General features: G+C 37.6%; 1 protein-coding gene across 2 annotated transcripts; it reads left to right on the plus strand.

Annotated features, from left to right (window-relative positions):
* Positions 1 to 5,783: 5,783 nt before the first annotated feature.
* Positions 5,784 to 11,703, plus strand: LOC146474858 (rhodopsin-like). 2 transcript variants are annotated; one of them, XM_085116276.1, is made up of 3 exons: positions 5,784 to 5,919; positions 8,284 to 8,929; positions 11,146 to 11,703. In XM_085116276.1, the coding sequence occupies exons 2-3, from the start codon at positions 8,310 to 8,312 to the stop codon at positions 11,621 to 11,623; spliced, it is 1,098 nt and encodes a 365-aa protein (XP_084972402.1). In that variant the 5' UTR covers positions 5,784 to 5,919; positions 8,284 to 8,309; the 3' UTR covers positions 11,624 to 11,703. The 2 variants fall into 2 exon arrangements, with proteins under 2 accessions (XP_084972402.1, XP_084972401.1); XM_085116275.1 differs by lacking the exon at positions 5,784 to 5,919 and having other exon boundaries at positions 8,003 to 8,929.
* The last annotated feature ends 9,795 nt before the right edge of the window (positions 11,704 to 21,498 follow it).

Here is a 21,498-nt window from a genome sequence, read left to right on the forward strand (position 1 = left end):
CCTCTTCTTTCGACGTTTGTCGAAATATTCAACGAGTACATGAATTTTCCGTTTGTTTTTCTAAAAAGCACTGGCCACGCAACTTCCCGCCGAAGGAGGGTCAACTTGAGTATGGCATTTCACAATGGCTTACATGGGGGCGGACGTACGGACAAACAGTCGGACAGTGACGTTATAACCAAAACCAAAATTTTTCGCATTCATGGGTTTACCAAATTCTCTTAGCTATGGGGCTGCGCGCGAGCGCCTTCGGCGCGCGAAGCTCCGCTAACATTATTTTATAAGTTAAAACAACAAAGCATATTCACACTTCTGGTGCAGGAGTATTACAGTCGTCGTCAATCGCTCATTTTTAAGAGAGATTCTTCTCTAAGACTGATTGAATCCGAGCGTTGCGTGCTTAGTCATCTCTTAATGATAAATATCAAAAGAGAAAATCAAGAGATGAAAGAGAAATTTATCCAGTTTATTTAAGGAAAACGGACTTTTCTTTGTCATAAATTGGAGTTAAATTTGCCACGTTAACTAGCGATATGAAGTTGGCGGTTTTGGTATTCCTTCAGGTTAATTCTGCTTCAGTGTTTCTGTTTTGGTTTCAATAGAAAGTTAAAATTTCCATAAAGCAATCTAAAGAAAAAGATAAAATTTTTAGTTATTTCCTGAGGAGTTTTGACTTGATTCCAAGGTACAATTGAATTTTCCGTGGACAATTTTGCATAGTAGGATATTCAGTTAGAAACGTTACTCAAGAGATGATGATTAGAGAATTGGTTTAATGGGAAAAAGTAAAAAAAATGGACGTAAATTACGTGTGAACATCAAAAACTGTTCTTTACAATTTTTTGTTTCTTGTTATCGTTAATTCTGCAATTATTGGAGCAAGAATGGCCTTCCTCAACAATCAGATGTCGGATCACTTGTCTCCACAGACCGCTCATCTTTACAAGTACACCCTATTTGTTTTGGACAAAAATGTACACTTCAATAAACGAACCGAAACAATTGAAAGACGGACTTTAACAGCAAAATCCGCTATTGAAAAAGTTTTATAGAAAAAAATGTGTGTTATATGGAGTAGAATTTCATATTTAAGTAATTTAGAGGGTTGAGTTATTTTAGTTGCATGACTTGAGAACTTGTGACCGTCGTGTTAATGTTATGATTCAAGGTCTAGGTTATCCTTGGCGAATGTTTAGTATTTTATAAGTGTTGTCGTCTAGTTGGTTTGTTATTTTGGTATGTTAACAACAGCTCTCGACATACACATATGGTTGGTTATTCTTGCTGACCTTGACTTGGACCATCGGGTAGATTCCGGTCCTTAGCGTGTTGTCTTTGAACTGTCGTTCTTTCCAAGATTTTCATTGGATACTTCACTTGTTATTTTAATGTGTGGTCGTGTAGGTTTATTTGGGTTTTCTTAGTTGAGTGGTAAACAGGATTCTGTAAGTTCCCACGGTCAGTTAACCCAAACATTTCTACAAATTAGAGTATTTAATCGCAAACATTCCAGCTTGTGTTTTTGTGTTAGTGTCAGTTCTCAGTTCTGAGTTAGGGCCTCTTCATATGATCCCGGTTACCGAGATGGCTCGGTAAGCGGGATGAATTTTGCAGTCCGTTCATATAGGAAATTTCATCTCGGTTACCGAGATGAAAAGTGGTGACGCGGTCGATCGAGCGTGACATTTACCGAACAAGGCCGGCAAGAATTTTTCATTTTTATCGGTTCTACAAACCTCAAAAGTATTATATCTTTATCTCTACTACGAAAAGAAATTATTTTGAACTAGAACATCTCAGAAATGAGCCGTAATAATCAAATATATCCGTTCTAAGACGCGAATGTTTGGTTATAGACTTCATCCCGGTAACCGGGATACCGTGTTCATATGAGAAAATTTTCGTCCCGGACTCCCGAGATCTCGGTCGGTGAAACCGAGATCTCGGTAACCGGGCTGGCCCGCCTTCTCATATGAACACATCGAATTTTTTACAAAAGAAATAGGAATGAGGCGAGATCTCGGTTAGCGGGCTAGCCCGGTCAACCGGGATCATATGAAGAGGCCCTTAGTTGAAGATTGCGAATTGTTAGTTGTCAAGAAAATGTGATCAGAGTCTTCTTTAGAGTCTTGCATTGGTTCCTCCCGCTCAAAGCCAAGCGAGTGCTCAACATATGTAAAGATAGCGGCTGACACCAGAAACTAAAATTGGAATCGAGCCATTTTTCGAATCGGGATCCAGACAGTGGAATCCCGAATCCAGTGCATAAAATCCAGGATTAAAAACTTTCTCGGGTTACCTTACATGGGGTGATACGTTCATACGGTAACCATAAGCAGATTTATAAATGCTGTTAAAAAAGTAATTATGGAGTTCCGCTTTTAGGCTTAGCTAAATATATATATTACGCCCGTTGTAAAGCAAATTCGATTTAACTAAATCTGTGAGTCTTCTGATTGGGCCTACTTAGTTCGTTAATGCATCCCTAGTAGATAAACCAATGATCTCATGGCACGTCATTCTGCCATACAAGTATCCCTTTTAACGATGTTCAGTGATATTTTGACCACAACTCTCTCGCTTCTCTTATGAACTGGTGATCGTGTTAAGGATATCTTTTATACTGTCAGTTACTTTGAAACCCTCGTAGAAGTTTCTGTCATTTGAAATCGCCTGCTTTCCTGAAAAGTGGAGGATGGAAATGTCAGTACGTGCAAGACTAAACCAACGATGCGTTAATCATGTATTATTCAATTCAGTCAGTGACGCAGGCATACTCTTAAAAAAAATCCGAGTTCTCCCAACTGGAGTCGAGCGGCTAAAACCTTTTGATTACTTATTGGGGTGCTATACTACTGAGCTACGGGACACGCGTGGGCGCTAAGGCCATTAAACTACTGAGTTTCATGAAAAGAACATCCTGCTTACTGCCAGGATTTATGAATGTTAATGCGCGGCATATGCGAAATGAAATAGATGTGATGGTATATTTTAAAAGCCTGGTAAATGAATAAGAATGATGTATTATTCAGTTAGTGACACAAGCATACTCAGAAAAAGGAAATTCGAGTGCTCCTATCAGGAGTCGAACCTGTGACCTTCGATTACTAGTTCGTATATGTTTTACCACTGAACTACAGGAAACTCGTGGGAGCTTAAAGGCCATTAAACTACGTTAATCGGGCGAACGTTGCTGCTAGGATTTGATTGTCGATGTTGGTATATGCGCAATGGAATAAATGTGATGGCATATTTTAAATGAATAAAATACATATATAAAACATATATTTGAAATGAGGATGAAAGATTTTATAGAAGAAAGACTCTCGCAGTTATTTACGCAACTTAAGCAGTTGCGAAGAGAAAGCCTGAAAAAATTCAGCCTTGAAGGGGATTCGAACCCATGACCTCTGTGTTACTGGTGCAGTGCTCTACCAACTGGGCTATTAAGCCAACCGGGAGCTGGCCATATTGCGAGTGAATATATTTTAAGCTTGGAAAATTAATGAGAATGATGTATTATTCATGTAATTTACAGTTCCTAACATCTCAAACTTGGCAAGCGAAAACCAAACAAATCAAAACCTGAACAAACGAACGAACGAAAAAACAAAAGCGCCTCCTTAAGGTTAGTCCGCTGTTTTACGCTGTGCAACTCTACTGTGCATGGGGGGAAAGTCGAAATTTCTACCCAAATTTAAAGCTAAGTACTAAATATTATTCAATATTACCATAATTTTGCGCCTTGAATGGATCCTAGGACATTGCCCCAGTCCCTTCTTGGAGCAATCGGTTTTGAAGCTCAAGTTTCCTGCTGAAGAAAAAAGAGAGAGGAGGTGAAATTTCACCAATGAAAATCACAGACTTGAGTTTTTCAAGCGCTGTCAGAACAGTTTACGGCTAGCTTTTAAGCTTTTGTTTAAATGACTGGTTTTATGTTTTGATAAAGCATGCCTCAGTTGAATAGTTAAAAATGTTCAAATTGTTGTTGCTATTAGTAATGGAGGTGAATTAAAAACCCAGGTGTAAGAACCTGAATTTTAAGAACCTGTTACGCTAAAATTTCTAATTTAGGCACACTTTAAAAAGAGCCTGTTAATCTAAATCAGGTTCTTATTCTATAAAATTTATTTTTAAGACTTAGAATTTATAAGTAAAATAGAATAAGTTCTCAGGCATAGGAAAAGGCCAACATTTTATATCCTCTTATTAGTTATAGTAAATCCAAAAATACTTCACTTATTTAGGTGAAACTATTAAATACTACTGTATAACGATACTGTGTCAGTTGAGGATGGACTGTTCAGAGTGCCATGTTGTTTTCGCACTGTACTGGAGAGTACATATATTTTGTCATCTAGAAAATAAGAACCTGTTTATAAACCTATATAGCATACATTTCTGTTAAGCACCACTTATATATGAAAATGTTGAGGCTAACTTGGAAAATGAAAGGTTCCTACTCACTGGTTTTCATTGCATTGAATCGCACCGTTTCTTATGATAGAAACAACACGCCATGATTGACAGACACAACAATTGAAACATTTCACTGCGGCTCGCTTTAATAGAATATCCACCATGAAGCGGCATCTTTTCGTTTTCTATTTTATTCTGTTTTATTCAAAACTACCAGCGACTTTTGGGCCTAGTCACTGCCATGTAATCTCGAGGCTTCGCAATCTACAACGCGTAATGGTACGTAAACTAAAACACTTAAAAAAAAAGCAGTTCAAGAAAAACTATTAATTCAGAGCCGTCGACGCTCCAGGTTTATTGCCAAATACATTGAATCTCTAAAAAATCAAAGATCATTTATTGACATTTTAAGATAAGAGCAATGGAGAGGAAATTGAAATACTTGCCCCGGGCTGTTTGTCGAGTAATTTCGATATTTACAGACTTCCTTGAGGGCAGAATTCACAATTCCTAATTTATTGTTTAAGGTTCGTTTACCTATAAGAAAACCGCCTAAACGTCAGTTTTCACAGGACAACAGTGACAATTACCGGACAAACTTTAAATTGTTGAGGGTGTCGGCGCAGAAACATAAAATGCTTTGCTTTTTTTATATAATGCAAATTTGACGTTTATTTTCAAACTGACCAATAGCGTCGTAACGATGTGGCACTTCGAAGAAGTAGTTCAATGTTTTATTAACCGTTTAGTCTCGGAAAATTTTGTTGATCGGCAATTTACGGTCTAGTCCGCGTCATTAAGTTGTTCGAGGGCGTTCTTAAGACACCAGAAAGTCAACCTCCTTTTTATCATTTATCCCGATTTTGAAGGTTTATGCCAGGCAATTTATAGAAAGAAAAGGTCAAAAACTATTTCTCTTCGCAAACATTTCCTATCAACTCGCTTACTCAATTATAGAATCTACAATCTCTGGAACCGATAACCCGAAAATGTGTAAAAGTTCAAAGAGTGGTTCTAATGTGTGCATTGACAAATAACTTTTTTTTTCTTCAGTATTATTGATTAAAATACAAATAAGTATTCTTCCTGTGATATAAATACTTAGTGCTACACAAGAATGTATTCGTGTTTGAAAAAGATGACTTTCAAGCTCTGAAAATTTACCGTTATTGAAAACATCACATTAGAGCGCACCTTGCGTGGTCGTGTATAAATCAATCGTTTCCTTATGTTTTGTCTCGGCGGGAAGCGAGATAAAAATTGCCTTATACATATATCTTTTTTTTGAATGATCATCTGCAGGCCTTGTAGGTTGGGTTTTAAAGCGCCGCCCACGCCGCCCAAGCGTCAGTCGATGAGAACTGCGAGAATTCCGCGCTAAGTTCAGTCCACTTTGTATTGATTCATAGTCAGAAGTATGACGAAGTGCAACATAAACAGCCTGTAGACAAGCTCCCCTGCCGATAAGTCAACGGGAAAAACACGCTAGAGTCAAAAGAGGTACTTTGTTACAAGCAACTACAGGACTTCTGTATTCATGAAAATTGACTTACAGTCAGTCTAGGCCATGTATGACCAGTATTTCCGAGAATGAAACGAACATTCGAATTCCTCTTTATAATGTCCGACATTTAAATGGAATCTTGAAGATTTCTCTGGAAATCTTGCCGAAAAAAAACGCATTACTAAAAAAAATCGAATGTTTGGGAAATAAGTGTTATTTTTGAAATACGTAATGCTGTAATGCAAAGAAATATCCATAGCTTTATACCGTCAATAAACTAGGGAAATTTCTACCGGGAACTCTGAAATCTCGCTGGCGATGTTCAAAACTGAGATGTAAATTTGAAAGCAACGTTCAAATTAGTTGCACTGACAAATACTGGTCACACGTGATGTAAATTGACTGTAACTAGTTCTGTGTACTCACGGACAAACTTATGCTATACCTCAAAAGGTCTGAGAATTCTATGAATCTATATCTTATGATAAAATGAGATGTTTATTTATTTTGCCCCCGCATGGAATAAAGGAAGAGCCGTAAAATGAAGGATCCTTAACACCGTTATTCGACTGCGTAGCCATTTCAAATACTTCATGAATTTAAATTATTTTTTTAATAATTAACTCCGATTAATTTGAACCACAAGAAGGTTACCATGCTACACTCTACCCGGTAATTGAAACCTCGATTGCTGGGATTTTGTAAATGGAATAGTTCTGTGATTTTTTTATATGTTGACTATGTTGTGCGTGGAATAACTCGGAACAAAAGGACAATAAAACCATCCTTAGGTTAAAATGTCTATGCGGCTTCCGTGTGACATACCAGATTATGTAAATAAAGTCACCGAAGTTAATAGGATATTTTGCGACTAGCTTCTACGTTATCGCACGGAAAATGAAACAAAAAAAGGAGCGGCATCTAAGCTTCACACATCTGTGTGCAAATTAGGGATGCGAGCGCAGCATAACAAAGCAGTGGTTTACAGGTTTCCAAAACAGACTTTCGGTAAAGGTAAGTAATGTTTTCTCGGTACGAATTCACCTGCTGCTATATTCACTTTCACGCTACTTGTTGCCTGGTTTTGTTCTGCTTGTCAAATTTGATTTGATCGTTGAGTTGACTAAAAACAAATGAATGTAAATCATCTTCGTTTGCTAAAAATGAAACCACCAAGCTTCGTGTGTACGTGTTTTTAGTCAACATTTAATAAAAAGGGGAAAGAAACTGAAATCGTGGCGCCACTTTTTAGATCGCTGGCTTTATGGCTTAGTATAATTTAACTGTGGCTAGTTAGACCATCGGTTATCATCTACCAAATCAAACTGAAACAACAGCTTCTGAATTCACTTAGCTCCTCAGCGTAGGGGACACTCCGCGGGAATTCGACCAGGGTGACGCTATTGGTGATGAAACACTGGACAAATTCACCGCAGAATCATTGAATGGTTTTTCTTCATTGATTTTCCCCACAGAGGGTGGGGGCAGACTGCGGAAGCTTGACTACGGTGATGCTGTTGGGAGATAAAAACCCTAGACTAGTCCACCACGGAATCATTGAATAATTTTTCCTCATTGATCTCCCCCCGGGGATGGGAGCACACGGCGAGAGTTTGACTACGGTGATGCCGTTGGGTCCTAAAAACCCTAGACTAGTCGGCCACCACAGAATCATCGAATGGTTTTTTTCTACTCCCTCACACTAATGCATGCTTAAGAAGGAATGCATCGATATCAACATACAGATTCTCCCTATTTTTCATACATATCTTATGGTAAAGGTTGCGGGTTAAGGGGATCATTGTATGTTTGATCGAGTACGGAGTCGTCGTAGTGATGCTGTAAGGAGAGACTTAATGCTAGCGGCTACAAAACAGTGGCGTGCAATTTGCTTACGTTTAACACGATTTTTATTACTGGAAACAACCTACTATCCGGCACCTAAGGGTTTCTCTCCCCCCGCCCCCACCTCCCCCTCCCCGCCAACAAACAAAAAGTGATGAAGTATTTAGAAAGGGCATTGTAATGAAAACATGGACTTGTCCAAATGTTGCTCCTGGTTGAAATTCACGACTGATATATGGGCATTCCCTAGATGTGATTTCTTTATGCAAACATTTCTAAATCTCCAGAGCTAGTACCTAAATCATGAAACCGGTGCAAAATTAAACAGATTAGACTTAGACGTTCCGATATCACAGCGAATGGACGTTTTTTTAGAATGCTCACTTCAAATGATTCATTGATCAACTCCTCTCAAATCACATATTCAATTTTTTGCAATGTTACACTATCACTCTTTTGATCATTTTTCAACGCCAAGATTTCAATGCTAACAACTTCCTTTTCTATTTTCTCAGAGACATTGGATTGGCACCAACTCAGTATGCAATCTACAAACCAAAGTAGCCAAGGGACGCTCGCTTGGCAGAAGTACGGTTACATCACGTATGGTGTCGTTATGTTCTTCATCCTCACCGTTGGTTTCATAGGCAACGTTTTAACACTACTCGTTCTACATAAGCATGAACACCGCAAGCGAAGCGTGACCCCCCTGATGATCAACCTGGCTTGGGCGGACATTTTTATCATCGTATTTGGTTACCCAGTAGCAATCCAAGCTAATCTCCGGGGGGAGCTTCTAGAAAGTTCGCACTGCAGTTGGGGGGGATTCGTTAATGGCACTGTCGGGATTGCCTCCATTTTTACGTTAACAGAAATGAGCGTGGTATCTTATTATGGCCTGAAGCAATTGAATAGAAATGCTAAACTTTCCGTTCTTCAAGTTGTGTGCTTGATTTGCGCATCATGGCTGTATGGAGGCCTATGTATGCTGCCTCCGTTACTGGGTTGGAATCGGTTTGTTCTTTCTGCGTCTAAAATCAGCTGCTGTCCGGACTGGGCGGGAAAATCAGCTTCAGATACAGCTTACAATCTTCTTCTTGTTTTGCTTGGCTTCTTTGTGCCTGCTACAGCCATGATAGTTTGCTACTTCAAAATTTATAGGTAATTATAAACGGCTGCCGGTTGCTGTGATCAGGTGCAGGATTTATGAAGCCCTCCTATTTCATTCAGAGTCATCCCAAGTCTCGACCATAAACCAAAACATCACATCAAAAGGAGAGCTCCTCAAATCCGTCGCCAGTTTACAGCTGTTGTTGAATTGTTGTTTGGTTTAAGCTCCCTTTACGCAAGCGACTTTCTATGTCATTTTCATGGTAATTTAAGTGCGATAACAAAGTTTTTCGAACGAATTCCTAATCGTAAAGATATCACATTTTCATTTTGAAGCGACGGGCCGGAACAATGTAGATAAGGGTTAAGCAAAACATGCAATTAGATCAAAAGCGGGATTTTTTTCAGCTATACTGGAAAGCTTTTTAGGTGACCTTAGAAACACCAAGAAAACAGATTGTCGGGTTTTTGCTAACACGAAATTGCTTTTCCTGTCACCTGGATCATATGTTTTCGTCGGTTTGAGCCCTTCTTTAAAAGGAGCACGTGTCTTACACATCTCATCTTCCGACACGTGTTTTCAAAGTAATTTCAGTTTATATCAATAACCGTATGGCAGCTTTTTGAGCAAATCAAATGAAAATTGCCAGTAATCTCATCTACATCTACTCGAGATCGCCGAGTTAATAACAAATCGCAACTGAAATCGCCGCTAAGAAGACCGATGCGTACTGAATGGGCGGTTACTCAGTTCTGGAAACTCCAAAAAAAAAATAGGCAAAAATGTTTTATGTGCGCAAAGATCATTACCAAAAAATCCAATTTTCATGATTTTTGAAAGGTAAATGGTTACAACTTTTCAAGGGGACGGAAAAAAACAAACACCTTAACTGGGCTAGCTTTCACTAAAAACTACCCCAGATCAAAAGAAAATGAATTTGAGAAATACGTCTCAGTGGTGGAGCCCTAAAACTATTCGGGAGCTTTGAGATACCAACCAATGGTTAATTTGCTTTTTATTCCCCTCTTTGTTTGTTGTCATCGTCGTCGTTTTTGTTACTATTATTATTATTATTATTATTATTATTATTATTATTATTATTATTATTATTATTATTATTATTAATTTTTTTAATAAGAATAACAGTAACTTAATCAGAAAAAAAATCGGCTTGAAAGTTGTCTCTTGACAATGAATTGTAAATGAATTGTAAATAGTTTTTAATAGTTCTTTTTTCTACTTTTAACTTGTGAATAGCAATTTGCATGAAATATGTTAATAAAGAGTATTATATTATTATTATTATTATTATTATTATTATTATTATTATTATTATTATTATTATTATTATTATTATTATTGTCGGTGGTAGTGTTGATGCAAAGCTAACCATTGCCGTAAACCATATTTTAATTTTAATAAGATACAGAGTTTAAGGGTGAGTTCGATTGACCCTATTCCGGAGTGGAATTAATACTACAATGACAGGAGTTACTGGAGTACGAGACGGCTGTTAAATTATCGTGTTTCAGCTAAAATTTGCACAAATGGTTTCCACAAATTACCTGAAAAGAAACGGCTTTAACAGCTATTCCGCTTATTCTTATTCCAGAATACGGTCAATCGAACGCAACCGAATACGTGTAAGAACTGTCAACAGTTGTCCCTTCTCGGATGCCACAGTGATTTAATGGCGATCTAGACCTTTATCACGGCGATGTAATTTTTTTCGTACGCCAGGCAAAGAAAACCCATTCATACTGCTGGAAAGAGCAACGAGAGTCTTATCTTTATTTTTAAAATAGCGAGGATGCAGCTCCGTTGATTCAGTATTTTTCGCAGACGTTTGTATGAGGACTGGCAAAACTTGCCCGTCTACAAACGTCTATAAAATGCTCATACTTTACGAAACTCTCAAACTTGACATTTTCATTGGCTTCAAGGTGGTCTCTCTAATAGTACTAGTATCAATAGTTTTTCGTTACCTCAAAATTTTACATTACCGGGATCAAGGAGAATGTTAACATCGGTAAAGGAAGGGAACTTTGAAGAGTTCAATATGCTTCCATCTCACAAGCTCTTCTCCCATAAAAAACAACATTTTAACATCAGTTAAACAAATCACCGATAGTACATAGCCGATTGAAAATGGCAGAGGTCGCCGTTGTGATTAAACGTCCATTATTAAAATGCAGCGTCCAAATAAACATATCAATGTGTAATATCCCCGTGACAGTTATGTTTGTCTCTTCTGGTTTGTTTTCAGGTTAGTTCATCGTACCGTTGTCCCAGGGAACGTCGAGATCCAAATAAGACAGCGAAACTCAGAACTTAAAATAGTATATATGACAGCCACGAATGTGACTGCTTTTATGCTAAGTTGGGCGCCATATTGTTTCGTCAGCCTCGCAGCAGTGCTGACAAAAGATTACGTCATAGCGGACTGGGAAGCAGAGATTCCCGAGTTGTTAGCAAAAGCCTCGGTTATCTACAACCCCGTCATCTACACCATCATGAACAGTCGCTTTCGTGCAACGCTTTTTCATATTCTACGTATCCGTAGGCGTCCAACAAGCCCGGAAGTGATGATCGCCACCACAAGAAACCAACACAACACACGACTTGCCACACATCGCCGTCATCTCAACACAGAGCTGTGCGATGGCGTGAGACATCTCCAAGTTCCATCTACGGGAAGACGAGTTTCAATAAATCGCACTGCAGCTAGTATAACTTGTAACTAAACATGGTGGCTAACAGAGGGTCGGCTGTCCCTGTCTCTAGTAACAGTAGAAGGTCGTTAATAAAAACATTATTATCTCTAAGTTAGTGCATCCGCTCTTGCTCTTTTTTCCTCTTTGTTCGAGGTTTCACTCAAACTAACACTGAAATGACATCACGGTACATGGCCTCTTAAACAGCTCAGAATTTCCTCATTATTATCCCAATGTTTTACATTAAAAGAAAATGGGTGTAGGAATGATGAATTTTAGAGAAACAGAGAAAAAAATAAGATTTAAAGATAATTAAAACTTGTAATAATAATTATAAAATATGGTTAAATGATTGTTTAATCACTGGTTCCATTATCACTGATTGCGTGCTCTTCCAAGGAGCCGTGTAGATCAATCTAAATTTAAATAGATGACAATAAAAATTATTTAATGAGCTAAATTACAATAAAATTGTATAATAGGTTAACTAGGTTAACTAGGTATAATAGGTTAAGTAGTGATATATCAATAAGTTTTTGGCAAGTTTCAAGTGACAAACTTTTCCATAAAAACAGCTGCCCAGTAAGCGATACTCTTTTTGAGGGCCTCTGTATTTGGACTTGGAATAAAAAGAGTATGTTCCGAGCCCCGCATATTGTAATTGTGGATAGCGTTCGCCATAGTGAATTTTTCAGAAATTTATTTGGGGACCTGTTTATTCATAGATTTTTACATCAGTGTTTTAAATTTGTTATGTTTTCTGTTTTCTGTCACCTAAGCTTGGTCAGTAAAGATCACGAAGAATCCGGGAAAATGTAACGTCCCAGTCGATCAGCTCCAGGTATTATGTCTATGATGTGAGGGGCCCTGTTTTTATATTTTCAAGCCTGAAGCTGTGAACTTTAACAAGTTGCCCACACAATGCTACAATTACAGTCGAAGTGCGGTAAGATGAGAAACTTATAAAAAAATTAAGATACTTTGAGGAAGTATTGGTTTAGCCTTCTAAGGCCAGCGAGGACCTTTGCTATCTTGCTTGTGACTTTAGAGATACGAGAGTCTCAGGAAAGTGTTTTATCTATATGGACTCCAAGACATTTATATATCTTTCGATTTGATATCCGTCAAGACTATAATGTGAGGTTGATCAGGAAGCAGTAACATTTTATGTTGGCTCCCAACAACAACAACAAGCATTATTTGCATAACTATAACAAATACTGTATTGCAAAAGCTATTCAGAACTGATTATTGATTCGTTAACTAATTCTTAAGATAACTTGAAATAAAATAAAATAAAAATAAATAACGTAACTGAAGTCTTTGCTTATTTTATGCTATTCATACAGTAGAAGTAATCATTCCGGAGAGAAGTTTAGTCTCTCAATTCGTAGCACGAGGAAACAAACGAAGTTAATTGAGTGTTTATAAAATAGTCAGTTGAGATCATTATATGCGATAATAAAGTTTCTTTTTCTAATAGTCATGGAATGGAAGGCTAGGTTCTATTTTTTTAAAGAACATATCTCTTAAATAAGAAGAATAGCTTGGGCAATCTAATAAAAAGTGAATTTCATCTTCAATGGTTTTACAGGTGCAAACATTACACACCCTTTTATTACGGGGTATGTTGTCGTATCTTGGCCTGTTTCAATCAAAAGCTTGTGGCTGCTTATTCTTATTTTCACAAATGCTTTCCGAGAAGCGTTTTTCCTTGTGAGATATAGGTAAGCAGAGGGGCCATAAGTTTTTCTGATTGTGTAATAAAAGTTGAGTTTTTGTGAGTGTTGAAGGGTTTGGTGCCAATAAGAGATATATTTCTTTTTCATAAGATCTATATATAGTTTAATGTTATTTTCAATCAGTGTCCCAATAAACAAATGGACCTCCTATGGACCCTGTAAGAAGGCCGACACTTAAAAAAATACTAAATTAAAGCGTTGCTATATCGTTTTCATCAGATCTTCCTTAGCAAAGGAATAGTTGTCGTACAAATCAAAAATCCTGCTCCTGTTTACGCCTGTAAAATATGTATTTCCGAGTATCTATTGTGGGTGACAGAAACTTTAATTCAAAGGCGCAGTGAGACTAATATAAGAGAGACGAAAACTAGTAAGTTTAAACTGACTTCCACAAGATTTTCATGCCCCTTTGTATCACTGTGAACAATAGTTAACTTTTAATCTTAAATAATACAGCTTGACTGTTGTATTCTTCTGATAAAACTTGCTAATTTGAATTTAACATCCAAGTGATCGTTTGTAAATACTGTTACAAAATAAAAGGCTAGTAAATTTAAAAAGATACACCAGACACAATGTTCTCAGAACGATAAATACAAAATTCTTGCTTTTCTTTGTGGTTTGTGGCTTTTATTAGTACTTTTTTTTGTTCATTATTTATGTTTGACCATTCGTCAAAGCTTTTGGGAAACAAGTAACGACGACTAAGTGCACTCTGTAACTAATTGCACTGAACGCGTACAATTTCAAAATGTTACCATTTTCTCAGCAAAATGTTATGTTCTCCTGAGCAACATAAAAGTATCAAGACGTTTACTGCATCACTTTTTTTAGGCCTTCATTAGGAATAGAATGTTTAGAAATGTTGTTCCTGTTTACACCTTAATTGAATATACCGCATTTCCCAGAATCTAAAATTAGAAACCTTCCTAGGTGACACACGCTTTGGTTCAAAAAGGCAGTGAGTGAGAAAGGCGAAACTCATAAGTTATAAAAAAAATACAACTTTCATTACGCTATATAATTGTGAAAAACAGTAATTTTAACCAGTATAACGTTTAACTCACCTGGAATCTCAGCTGGAAAGTGTTTTTACCTTTTCTGGTGCAAACATAGAGAACTCTTCACCCTGAATTGACAGTATTTTAGAGGCCTTGCTTCAACTGAAAAGCTCTAGAAGGTAGAATGTCAGTAAGATTTAAGTGAAAGAGTAATTAGCAAATTAATATCTGATCGCTAAAAAAATGCTGTTTTGTCAAGTAAATCAGCCGAAATGAAATCTAGTGACCCTTGTCTGAGATTCACAGACTTCTCTAATAAATTAGAATTAGGTCTTTTTTTTTAGTAAAATACACTGCGATAGGCCATGCCCTCACTTTGTACAAACATAGCGTACCCTCCTCATCATTCTTCCTCATCATTCCTCAGTTGCGTTAAGTAACGTTTTCCTCACGGAGAACCGCAAGGAATTCATTTATACCTTTATGCCCAGAGAACATAGTTCAAGCAATGCCTCTTATTATTAATTATTTTCGTAGACTATCTTTGATTGTCACTTAAAGGGGAAGTATCATGGAGTTTTTTTATATCTTTTGTCAGGAGCCATTATGCATGGGCTCCATTATGGAGCCCATTATGGCCATCCACACAGTGTCCTTAAGTGCCTGTCACTGAGATAATAGTTAACAATTATTCACCAAAGTGGAGGTGAATAGTGATGGATATTTTTCCAACACTTCCACCGACAATGAGGTGAATAATTGTTTTAGTATATACCACACAAGCTGAATAAGAGGTGGACCAGAAATTACTTTATTTTTGACAATATACCGACAAATGGCAGGAAATTTTAAAATCTCACGCGCCGCGTGGTAAGCGATTTCTTATTGTAGAAAGTTCCCTTTCGCCTTCTTGCAAACAAATAAAACTTCTGGAGGCACTTGTTTAGTTGCTCACGTGTCTTTTCTTCGATTGTTGCGTGAAATTTGTCCTGTTGTTGAAACCATACTGCAAAACATTAGATGTTTCATTGTTTACATTGTAATTATAGTGCTCGACAGTTTTCGTAAACAATGCATTGTATTTTTCAATTTTCGCCTTAGAATATGAGGTTTGAAAGATTAAATAACTTACCATGTAATCGTCAAACCAAAATTTGCTGTAATTTTTTTATTTTTTGTAATAGCCGTTTCTTTTATCGAAATATTTTCCTCTTAAGTGGCGTGGCGAAACGGGAAGCCATCTTGTTTCTCTTCGGTTTCTCGGAGGTGAATAGTACTTGGCTAATCACCTCCGAACTAGCCAATCAGCGCGCGCGAAAAGCACTATTCACTTGTGTGGTATATACTATATACTGTCGTTATTTATGCTAATGCGAGCCGAAAGCGTCTACTTTAAGCAAACAAAATGTCATTCAGTTTTGCTTGACGCCTCACTGAGAGACGATCCTTATTTGCCGTGGGTCGGAGGATTCGAGCTTCTGTTTTCTGCAGTTTCTAGGTTTTGGTGGCTGTGATGATATGAAGAGGATCACTCAAGTATGGTTGAAGGAATGGCTGGCATGTGAAATGAGTCGAAATTACTCTTTATCTTTCTGTTTTACCTACAATAGATGTCTGTTGGTCTTATTACATTTTTATGTGGTATTTTTAACACAAACATACGAGGAGAATCTTCTTTTCTTTTGTTGCATTCTAAGTTACAAAACCCTACCATTACCAATGCGCTCGATTCGTCGTAAACAAAGTACTTGAAGTTAGTTTCGTTTCGACGACTTTAAGAGCTCTTTTGCATGTTGATGCTTCAACGCTGCCATGTTTTGAAAGAGCCATAACTGTGATAAAGACACGCAATATTCTGAATCTTCATATTCTTCTCTATTAACAAAAAAACGCAAGAGAAGTGGTTTATTGCTGAAGTTTCTCAAAGAAAAAAAGCCGCCCCTTGCGGCAATTAAACTTAATAACGAAAACGTTTTGGGGGTCATTTTGCTCTCCGAGACGGATCATCCAACAAGCCTGAGATCAGAAGAAGACAAAAACACACTGTACCAGGGAATCGAAACATAAAGTCACAGAAACGTTTTTTTCAGGTCATGATATAATTAAAATCAAGAAACACAATGAGCGCGCGTTGGATTGGAGATGATAGTCATCTGTAGGTGAGCGTTTTTGTGGACCGAGACGAAATAACTTGGCCAATATCCAGTCATCTTCGCCTCACGCTTGGTTAATAACGCATATTTATACCATGGCCGCTAAGCCAATCAAATCTCTGGGTTGCATTATACAACATGATCCAGTTTTTAATAATTGCATTTATACAAAAGAGACACACCAAGAACATCACTTTGTTTAGTGGAGCTAGGAGAGGCAACATTACTCGAAAGGTAAGATTATCTTGACATCGCCAATATACTTCGATCTAAAGCAGGCCTACCAGATTGAGCAAAGAATAACTCACCACAATAAATTTAGTCTCTCCTTTCATTTGCTGACCTCAGAGGGAGCAATGGCTGCGTGTATCTGCAACTTAGCAAGTCATGTTGTTGTTAAGGAACGAAAATTTTGTAGAGAGCTTTAGCAACGACGAAGGAAACGCGGAGAAAACGTCGGTATTAAAATGCCAGTGAATTTGCGTTTTTTTAAAACGTTGTAGTCGCGATTATTCCAACTTGCTTTAAATGCAAAAAGTAGGTGAAATTTCCTGGAGTTGAATTCTTGGAGACCGCACCCAAGTTAGAAAGAGAGTGTTTACGTCTTCCATAAACCGTCCCTGTCATCACAAAATTTCCGTACTAGTCTTGCAGTGATGGGAAAGAAATATACGAAAAAGTGTAATATGCACGTGCAGAGTTGTTGTTGTGATTATTAAGCCTATTGTTTTCTTGACGTTCTCCTTCCCGTCGCCGTTGTCGTTGCTAAAGCTCCCTATTCGGAGAAAGTACTTAAGAAAGCCTGACTACATGGCACAACGTCTGGAAACAATTTTTCCCATAATTGTAGGTGAAAGTTGCAAAATTCAAGGGAGTGTTTCGGCCAAATTCACATGCTTAACTGACCGAATATAACGTTTATGCAAATCTACAATTTTGATGTAAATTGCATTGTGTTTACAAGGTGAAGTTCTTAGGAGTGGAGCACGAATGCCCGCAATGTTATTTGAACCAGCATGTTGTTAATATTAAGCGAAATTCTAAGTGCGGACTGCAAAATATACCTGATAATAAACAATCTGGCCTTAAATTTAATCGCGCAAATCCGAAGCCACGATGCTATTTTGTCATTCGAATAGGCTTAAGATGAAACCTAGCGGAACGCTCTCCTTCTGTGATTGACTTTTACGATGCAAGACTGATCATGAAGAGCCATCAAAAATCCTCAGTTACTAGTATGTTCAGACACGGCTTTTTACGTAAAACTAGAGAAACTACTTTTCCCTTGCTCAAACGAAATAGCTCAAATAATGACTCCTGTTTTTTATTCCTCTGAAAGCGTGACCTTGATTATCGCCTGAAGGGAACATGCTCGAATTGTGGCAAACAAAACACTTAAAATTTCGTTTACCAAGTGCGAGAAGATAGAAATGCTGTTTAAGTCATTTTCGCCCTCTTGTGTATCAGCAGAGTCTTCTGGGAACGACCAAAATACGGCGTTTTTAACACAAAAAAATAAGAGTATCCGTTTTAGTGTTGCATTTTAATTTGAAAATAAAATTAAGCCTAAGAAAGAAGAAAACAAATATTCAATTCTGTTTCCCTCAGTCAATGTTGATATTACTTAAACAAATCAAAGTTATTCAGGTAGGCATAACAAAACGTACTTGTTTATCCACCCTATTGAAAACTAAAGACCAGCCGTAGGGAAATAATTATTGCATCCGCATCTTACCTTCGTTTTGGCATGGGCCTCCATAAAAAACGGAGGGCATGAGTTAAAGTGATGATTTCCCAGAATCTCTTGCTTTCTAGAAGAAATATTGAGCCCATAAAATACAGGTCTTCCTCAGCCATAGAATAGTTGTCAATCATGTAAAGCAAGCTCCTGTTTGTATGCATTGAATATACATTTATTACACAGTTTCAAAATAAAAGGCCTATTTAGATGACACACACTTTAATTCAAAAAGATAGCGAGTAAGAGGGACGAAAGCCTGACCTCACCCAAATTTAAACTTATTGATTGTTCCCTCATGCAACAGAAAAAACACATTTTTCTTGATTCAAAACTAACATTCCAAAGGCTTTTAGTAAAAGCTCTTAAAAGAGTTTAAAGGCCACTAAGACAGTTTAAAGCTCTTGCTTTTTAGAAGCTGAAATATTGGACCCGTAGCATGCCCCTGTCGGTGCAGCCCGTTATAAGACTGAGACTTTTATTTTCTCTTTTCTACAGAAGAGTTTCCCCCAGAAATGCTGGATTGTGGTCTGTTTCATACTACTTGTTGGTCATTTTTAAACGAAAAAACCCACTGCAATTCAATTCCATCGTTAGCATGCACCAGAACCTACTCGGTAAAGATTTTGAGTATGGCGACCCGGGCTTTGAATTCTGAGTTCAGAATATTTTCACCGATTGAAAGGACGTCGTATAAAATCAAAACAAAACCTACGATTTGAAACAAATTTATCATTTTCTGAATGAACTGTCTTATCTCTTAAAAGGGAGCGAAACAAAATCTTATTCAAACGTGACCTGATGTGAATATAATCAGGTCTTCCTTAGCAATAGCATGATTGTCATGTAAAATCAAGAATGTTGTTCCCGTTTGCACGTATTGAATATACATTTTCTATACTCTTTGAAAACCGTTACCTGATATCTTCCTTAGCAATAGAATGGTTGTTATGTAAAATCAAGAATGTTGCCTGTTTGCACGGATTGAATATACATTTTCTCTACCCTTTAAAAATAAAAGCCTCATTTAGATGACACACACTTAAGAGTCATTGTCAGAGAAAACCGGGCGGTGCCAAAAGATTGGGGTCAGCCGATTTCCTTTATTTTTTCAGCATTAAGAACCAAGCTGATAAGATTAACTTTGGTGGCATTAACAAGATTTCCCGGCTTTTCACTCTCGAGATTGACCACCCCCCTTGTTTTTGGCCAAGGGAAGCCCTAAAAACCACCAAAAACAATGGCGATTTCTCGGGTCTAAAACAATTTTTCCTTAAGGAATTAGTGCACAGATTTTTTTCTGAAGCTAAAGTACCTTAAAATAAACGTTTTGGATGCATAAAATTAAGTTTTTAGTGTAACGGTAATTTTGCCCAAGGGTTTCTATCCGGGTATGTTGCGTTACTGTAACAAGACAGCGAATTTCGGCGATTTTCTAAGCCCATTTTCTTGAAAGTGTGGCGGTTTATTTGTTAAATAATTCCATTTTACAATAGTCTATACCCTTCTAAGTCAAAAGAAAAAAAGTATTGATTGGTACAAGAAACTCTTTTCAGAGGAAGCCTATTTTCGCGAACGTGATTTTGCGGTATTTTGCATAAAGCATGTAACATTGCTTTTTGGTAATGGCCTTTTTAAAGTTACAATTTAAAAATTGTAACTTTAGACGGCTGAAAACTTCATCACCCTTATAAGAAAAAAATAATTTGGAAAGGATACTGCAATGAAAAGAAATCAACCTTACTTTGGAACAGCGGAAACCGTTGCAGTCGTTCACGTATGATACAAATTATAAAGCAGACATATTAATTAGAATTAATTATAAAGAAATGAATGGACGATTTTTCAATTGTCTGTGCGACGAATTTTCAGTCATATAAAGTTTCAGGGGAATACTTTTTACTTGGATTTTGCAGAAAATGTTTGTTGGCCAAAATATGAAAGTAAAAAAATTAATAAACGACTTACACGTATTGGTGGTTTTCACCTCACACATCGTCACGCAAGTAAAAAAATTAAATCCTCAACCAAATTCAATAGATAAAGTCAAGAAATTGATTTTGGAGAAGAGTGATACGTAAACAACGTGTGAAAGCCACGGGGCTGTGCGATTTTTCATAATCGAGTTATTCGAGAAAATGTACCACGGAAAATTACAGAGTTTAGTATGGGACGCCATGTTGGTGGACACCAACATAGCCACCAACATGGCGGCCGGAAACCAGCAAAACCATCTGGAGTTCACTTTGGCTATTTCAAAGCCTTTCTTCTCCCTGCTGAACTTTCACACACTGACATAGACGTTTCTATTACATGTCAGCTGATCAGACCTAAAAAAAAAAACACGAGGCAAATCGATGTTTTCATGTACGTGACATGTTTAGAGCAGCTGAATCCTTCTGTCACGCAGTACGCAAAAATCTAAAATTCAAACTGCTCTATTTTCAAAACGAAGAATGCTATCCTGCCGAAAACAAGCAAGCCGATTGAAATTTATATTTTCTTTTATGTGATGAAGATAAAAACCCAAAATTGCGTTTTGTTATGAATTTCAGTTTTTTAGACGTCACGTAAAAACCAAGAATACCGTATTTACTCGAATAAGCGCCGCCCCCGAATAAGCGCCGCACATGGAGCGGAATGGTTAATAAGCGCCGCCCTCGAATAAGCGCCGCAGCTCCGGTGCGGCGCTTATTTGAGTATTTCCATAAAATGATAAAAATACACTGCAATCGCTGCAATGCGGTTCTAAGCCAGCAATGGGAATTTACTGTCATCAATAGTGATGTTTTTCAGTTCGAAGTGAGTATATCTTGATGCTCTTTCATTCAGTTCTCTCTTCAAAATGTTCGCGTTCTTCAGTTCTTGCGTGAAGGCTGTAAACGTCGCCGGTACGACAAGCCCAACCTCCCTCTTTCTCTTCCCTGTAACTGTTGCAGCAAGGAAATGTTTTGGCTTTGTGGTATGAGCCTTTTAATAAGCGCCGCCCTCAAATAAGCGCCGCCCTCGAATAAGCGCCGCACAGGAGACACGAACAATTAAATAAGCGCCGCGGCGCTTATTTGAGTAAATACGGTAATTGTAGCAGCGTAATTTGAGACCGAGCAACATCTATAAATTTGTATGTCTCGCGCGCCGCTGGGTTATCAGGTTTCATTTACGACTCGCCGAAATTTGCGTACTTTCGTTGTACCAGACTTGCTTTAAAATATGAACTGTTCGTTCGCTTCACAAGAGTCACCTTGTAGTTGTCGGTTATGGATCTAGTACA

The sequence above is a fragment of the Pavona decussata genome, unplaced genomic scaffold (assembly GCF_977016875.1).
Source record: "Pavona decussata unplaced genomic scaffold, jaPavDecu1.1 SCAFFOLD_87, whole genome shotgun sequence".
NCBI lineage: Eukaryota > Metazoa > Cnidaria > Anthozoa > Scleractinia > Agariciidae > Pavona > Pavona decussata.

Bases quoted from the DNA above. Each gene is read 5' to 3' on its own strand.
- LOC146474858 (XM_085116275.1), top strand. From the start codon at position 8,253: ATGCTAACAACTTCCTTTTCTATTTTCTCAGAGACATTGGATTGGCAC. The intron at 8,930-11,145 runs GTAATTATAAAC...GTTTGTTTTCAG, and splicing joins TGCTACTTCAAAATTTATAG to GTTAGTTCATCGTACCGTTG.